Source organism: Belonocnema kinseyi, chromosome 9 (genome assembly GCF_010883055.1).
Source record: "Belonocnema kinseyi isolate 2016_QV_RU_SX_M_011 chromosome 9, B_treatae_v1, whole genome shotgun sequence".
In the NCBI taxonomy this organism is placed as follows: Eukaryota; Metazoa; Arthropoda; class Insecta; order Hymenoptera; family Cynipidae; genus Belonocnema; species Belonocnema kinseyi.
The window spans coordinates 13,683,852-13,690,739 of NC_046665.1; the positions used below are offsets into that span (position 1 = coordinate 13,683,852).

A 6,888-nucleotide genomic window follows, 5' to 3' on the forward strand; every position below is an offset into this window, starting at 1 on the left:
TTATCTGTAAAGCCTCCAAACTAACTTCCTGATCGTACATGTCCCATCCGGTACCTAAAAGAAGAATTTTATCAAAAATTGTAATTCACATATTTTCGAACTTAACATATATAAAAAGAAATCTTCAAAAGAAAAATCCATTACACAAAAATTGATGTTATAACTATTCTCAATTCGCAGAGTTCTGATTAAAAGGAAAAGTAAGTCTGTAAGTGAGTCCCGTACGAGTTCTATCCGTTACCCTCTTTTTCGTTTTATAACATTAAAATGATCCACTTTAATAGAATTTTAGAATCTGGAAAATTACAAGTTCATGCATCTTTGTACAGATAGCGTAGCTTAAATATGATATAGTTGTTTTAAATAAGGATTTTTAAAGTTTTTATACGTGCAAATGTCCCATCCGTTACTTTGGAATGGCCATTATACTGTTACGGTCACAAGAAACCCTTTACAATTCTTGATTTGTAAATGGTACAATTCTTTTTTCTGCGTGTGAAGTGACGTATTTATTTATAGGTTAGGTCCAGATTTTTGAATTTGTATGCACTATTCCATAAAATTGATAGTTCCAGGTATCTGCAAAGTTGATAGTGATAAAATGATACAATTTATCGATGAAAAGAAATTACGAATACTGTTTTAATATAATAAAAATGTATAAAAAAAGGCTTATTATGGAAGTCATCTGAATTAAAAGGGTTGCAATATTCGGATCATAATAGGTCTTGATGGGGGCAAACCTAATAAAAAGGTAAGCTTTTGAGGCCCCTAACAAAGCCTAAATATTATTAGAGACTATTAGGGCAATTTCTACACGGGCGCTTCAAATCTCACACCTTATCCGTAAAGCTACGATGCTATGCTGAGGACGATATCATAAATACTGATGGCATTCATTTGACACTTTTAAAATTATAAGAGAAATGCCACCTCTGCAGCATTGACTTTTTGATTGAACTGTCATAAATCGATAGTATGTTAAATAATATGTCAAATAATCAGGCACGTAATAAACGTAATGCTTTCGCGATGATTCATTTTAATAAAAAGAGATATTTTGGGTTATAATTGTATATAAAACGACGTTTTGTACACGATTGGAACCCGAAATATCTCTTTTCATTAATTAGAAACGTGTCCCGGCTTCTTTGTAAGTGGGCACTAGTTTAAATATTATGGGCGTATGAAAATCATGGTCGCCGCGGCTGCCAAATGTCTACCGAGTCACGCGCTGCTCTTTCCAGATCTGATGACCATGCTGCCTGATTCAAATATTTTATTTGACAACTTTTTTTTCTATTTTTCGCATTGCAAGTAGGTCAAATGATCATTTTTAATGCCCCGGCGATCAATTTTTCCCCCTCTAAAATAGTAAAATTATTGGGAAATCACTATCATGCATACACTTTTCGATTAATTTATTTGCATAATCGTAATTTACCGTAATTTTTTGCAATTTTGGTCGAAAAATGTTATGTTATAAATGTTTTTACGACGATTATCACCCACAAATATATTAAGAAAAATTAATATATTAAACTTACTTAGATAATTTTAAATTTAATCAATATAAAAAAAAAATAGTTTTCAAATTTTAAAGGTATTTTGTGTTAGACATTTTTTCTACATGAATGAAAATTTTAAAAGCTTGCATCTCGGTAATTTCCTAAAACTTTTCTCTTTTTTAAATAGAAGTATAAGAAGGTATAATAACTCTAACGTACACTTCAAAAAGAATTCAATTATAGTAAAAACTTATAGATATAAACAATCCTTTCTGGGAATCAGAATCAAATAGTAAATTAATAATTGTAAGTTAATTTTTCTATAACAATATTCTACATTAAAAATTGTAACTAAATTAATAATTGCAAAAAGTAATTACTGATTACAAATAGACAATGTTAGATAATTGAAAAAAAATGTGCAAAATTTATATTTTGCATCATTTCAAGCTAAGCAGTATAATATACTCCATTTATTTTATTCGTTTTTATTTTAAGTTTTGACTTAAATATTTACTCTGATTAGTTATTCAATAATTACTTGTATAAAATGAATAATATTCTATTTTTATTAAGTTCTTCCATAATTATTAGTATTTTTTATTTCTGGCTATTGATTTATGTTAATAATTATTACAATCACAATAAATAATACTACCATAATTATTATATTATATTGATGAAAAACTGTGCTTTTTTATTTTGTTTTATCACTCTATTTATTTATCAAATCTAGAACTTTAAAGATGCATTGTTTCAAAATTCAATTATTTAGCAATACTTATGCAAATTTTGGCACATTTTCTTCAGATGTTCAGTGTTTGTACATATTTTAAATATTTTAATTTATACTGCCAAATGAGACGACTGAAAAATTCTGAAAAACAAAATTTCCAACCCTGTAAAATTCCCGAATAATAAAATCCCCGTAAAAAATTCCCGAATTATGAAATTCCTGAATTATAGAAATTAAAAAATTGTTTTTCTTTAAATAAAAAATTATTTAATAAAAACACAATGATCAAATATCTGTATCAAAGAAATTTTCTATCAATGTTTAAATTATATGGAAATTATTTCTTGAATTTTAAATGAAAATAATTGTATAAAAATTGTATAAATAAATTAGTTTAAAGACTGTGCACATTTTTAAACAAAATTGCTCATTCAGAAATACATTCTTTGTAATTATTGTTATTTACAATTTTTTAAAATTATTTCATACAGTTTTGAACATTAAAGAAATTTCTCTGATAAAATTATTTGTTTATGCCATTAAAAAAATAATATAAAACAAAACACTCGTCCCCCACGAGATGTTAGAAGGTGTAGGGGTCAATAGTAATTGTTCAGTCGCAAATCGACGACAAAATGTGATTTATACATAGACCATTTCGTTAAAAGCATCAAAAGCCAAAAACTATCAAAATAACTCCTCAATTACATGACCTTACTCTAAAGTGCGTAAAAGTTCCTTTCGTATGCTTCAAATATGCTATTTGTCGGTAAAGATAGTGTGTAAACTTCGTAAATGAAAAACGTTTTTTTTTTAAGTTTGACACGCAAAATTATATTTACAGGTGTTTTCAAGTCCAGGTTTGTGATCAGCGCATCAACATACATCAGTATAAGATTTAAACAAAAATGGAAAAAAATGGAAAAGGAAAAAAATGCCGGCAACGAACAATGTTGCCGGCGCCGACAGGCTAGCCACAACGTGTATGGTAAACTACAAATAATAGTTCACAAATTAATAAAATATAGAAAAAAGATTGATAAGTACCGTAAGATCAAATTTGAATACGCGAATTATTTTAATTAATATTGCAAACATCATATTCGCGCCATAAAATCTTCCATTCTTCAGTTGTCAAAACTGTTTTCTACATCATTTTTCTTTTACAAATTTTTACAACCCTAAATCTTTGGAACGTGTGTTTTGGAAATCCTATAGATGCTCTTAAGATGTCTAATGTCAGTACACAAGATGTCCCGAGAACGTCATATGTGTTTAAGATGTATTTCGGGCATCTTCAAAACATTCGACGCTTCAGAGATGTGGATGAAACTGACATTGGTCGTCCGTGGAACGTTCAAAGGACGTCCTTGGAATGTTTATAGTTTTGTGACCACTGGGTACTTGTCATAGACTCATCTTCAGGTCGTTGGCGCCGCGTATTCTGTTTATACAGCAAAATCACATGCATGAGAAACTACCTACATTCCGCACTTGTACCACAATAAATTTTTACATAAAGAACTCTACTAATACAGTCATTGGGGGAGCTATTTCATAAAATATACTTACCGACTTTTAAAGACGCAGATTTATTATAAGCAGGAACATAAGTAAGCACGAACATTATGAGAAACACATTTTTCTTCATTTTGTTGAGTATATATATCATCCTTAAAATACGCAATACATTTTAGAACTTGATCAAATAAAATATTAAAATATTCTGAATATATGTAGAATTGTCACCGATATTTCATAACGGTATTTCGATTTTTCAAATTTCATGAAGAGAATGCTCCGTATCGGAAATACTACATTTTATAGTAAATATAGACTGCTTAATGCAATATGGAATGAAGTTCAGGTAAGTCTGTATAAAGAAACGATGTACGGTTATTCTGTATATAAAATCACGTTAGAGTTGCAAATTAATAATTAGGTATATATGTTTCAATAGTTCGATTTTTGCACTAAAGTAAACAAACAAAGCGATATGTAACACGGAATATAATATTAGCATATTCTATAAAATAGTAAATATGGCTGAGAATAGGGTTGTTTCGCAATTTTAGATCAAATAATTTTTTAATACATAATTTTAACTAAAACTCAAGGTGGGCTATACATTTTTTTTCTGTTTAGTCGTTCAATAGAAGAAAATTATTATAAATTGAAGGTGGTAAAACTCTTACTCAAGTTGGTGTCACGTGACTCAGAGGTTTTCATAATTAGCAATGTGACGTGGACGTCATAGTATTTTTCCAAGAAATTCTATATCACAAAAGCGAAACATATCCTATAAGGCTGTAAGTTATGAAGTGAAATCTTTTGAGAACACATACGTACATACACATATAAAACATTTATATATATAAAATAAACAATTGACGTTTTGAGAAGTTTGATCAATTATGAAAAAATGTAATTGTACGGCAATTGTTAGAAGTAATATATCTATACATGCGCTTACCAGTTTATTTTCACTCTTCATATTTCTGCACTTGAGTCACAATTACTCTTAAAATACACCGATACAATAAATATATCTATTTTCGGTAGATTTTCGCCATTGGCTTTTACTAAACACTCCTTTGACATTTTTAAAAACAATATTTTGAGATTTCTATTCTCGTTGTGCACATAACCAAAACAAATCATCGGCGCAGAAAAAGATATTTGAGAATTACTGACACATAAGCTGATTTTATGGACGTTTTTAAAATTAGAAATTGATAAAATAAAAGATCCATTCATTGGAAAAATGATATCTGACTTTGGAAACAACCCTATTCTATAACAATTCATTACCTTCTGTAGAGCAGACTGGTTTTGTTTATTTTATGACCCATTTTCAGTGGTCAAAATTGATAAAAATGGACTTGTACCCATAAGGCGCAACCTGAAACTGATTTTTTATACGGAATAATCATACATTTTTTCTTTATCTAGGATGACCTGAATTTGATTTCATATTGCATATGACAGTCAAATATGTGATACTTTGAAATAGGTTGTATTAAAATTTTATATAATTGTAGTAAATTTCAGAAAATTATCTTAAAGTTTCAAAAATTCCACTGAAAATATAGTATTTTCCTTACGAGTAATTCTGCCTATGATACGTTTTCTCTATGTTGAACTTAGCCAAAGAAGCTAAGACACTCTATAAGACGTCAAAACTAGCTTGTCGCGTTTAGATACACTGATCTAATTTGGGCGTAAGCGATGCAGGGCGCGTATCGTCGCCGTCGAATGCTCGTTACTGAATCACACTGAAAATCTTTGGTTCTAGTTCTGAAACGTTCTAGAGGGGAAAACTAAATATAGGTACTACACGGGAGACTCCCAATTTTTAGATTCATATTCTTATTTCAGGAAAAGATACAGTTTTGACAGATTTTTTACACTATTACTTATTTTGTAGGTTCTAAATTTGCAGGTATAGTTCTTTAACAAGAGTCGCGATATGTGGAATACAATTAAACAATAGTTGAGCGTTTTTGCGTTTTTCATGAAAGAAAATTGCAAAAGTCCAAAATACCATTCTTTGGATCCGTGACGATGCCTAAACGACAAAGCGCCCACCCAATGAAAGTCGCGCTCCGTGAAAAAGGACCGCGAATCAGGGAGCGAGTAGGGGCGTCCCGTGTGGTAATAATTCCTGGCAGACTGGAATTATTCTAGCACCATCACTGGATTATTCGTGGCTGTCTATTCACGCCGAATAAGATTGACGCTATCTATAGCTACTAGAAGAAAAATCCATCACGCAGTTCTATGTAGACCCGCTAATGTCGCTAGACAGAATTTGACATCACATTAATATAAAAATTCCGTCTTAAATCTAGCTTGGCTCTAGAAAGTACTTCTATTTGGACTTCGAAAAAGAAGGCGTCATTAAAAAACTAATTCATAAAAGACAAAAAATTACATTTATTGCATACAATCGCGCCACTTTTAAAGTTTCACCAGTATTCCGCAATTTTGCCGCAGTGCTCAAAATCGAAGGAAATAAAAGAATAAAGTTGCCTGTGTTGTCAGTGCTGTCTCATAGTGCAGATTATTTGTTAATTTAATTTATCACTAAGTAAGTATTCTATATGTTAATGGTGTAGGAAACTGCTCTATTTATATATGTCTAAGAATGTACATGATTTAGTCCGTATAATCCTTGAAATTAGCAGATATATATTTCCTAACCTCAAAATTTGTATTAGAATCACTGAGAAATTAAAGTGATTGAAGAACGTTATTATTAACTCTTATATTGTAACTTACTAATTCATCTTAAGAAAGTAGAGAAATAACACTAATATTAAGGAATTTATTTTATTTTTAGTCGTGCAGCTATTTATAGTTACTTTTTGTTCATGATCCATTGATCTGACGCACTATATATTGTTTATTGGTAAAATATTAAATGAAAGAAAGCTAATATAAAAAATTATTGCTCAATAAAGACATTTTATCGTTTGGTTTTCCAGGAAAGTAATTTTCCTTTTCATATGACATGTTAGTCGGACGCCATACCCACTTCAATCGGATTCGCGTTTGATATGCAATGTTCCTAATGATTCTTGTTCAGGCTGATCTCCTGATTCCGAATCTGCGTGATAGCCCTCTGACATTTATAGCGTTCTT

At 30.1% G+C, this 6,888-nt stretch overlaps 1 protein-coding gene across 1 annotated transcript in view; it reads right to left on the bottom strand.

The window, feature by feature from the left end:
* LOC117180237 (glutamate receptor ionotropic, kainate 1-like) overlaps nucleotides 1–5,497 on the bottom strand; it is a 709,739-nt gene extending 704,242 nt beyond the window's left edge. Inside the window, exons 1-2 of the mRNA XM_033372626.1 lie at nucleotides 5,349–5,497; nucleotides 3,817–3,917 (exon numbers count right to left, since the gene is read on the bottom strand). Coding sequence (XP_033228517.1) covers nucleotides 3,817–3,916 — 100 coding nt within the window. The 5' untranslated portion in view covers nucleotide 3,917; nucleotides 5,349–5,497. The remainder of the gene's footprint in view (nucleotides 1–3,816; nucleotides 3,918–5,348) is intronic.
* Between the last annotated feature and the right edge of the window lie 1,391 nt (nucleotides 5,498–6,888).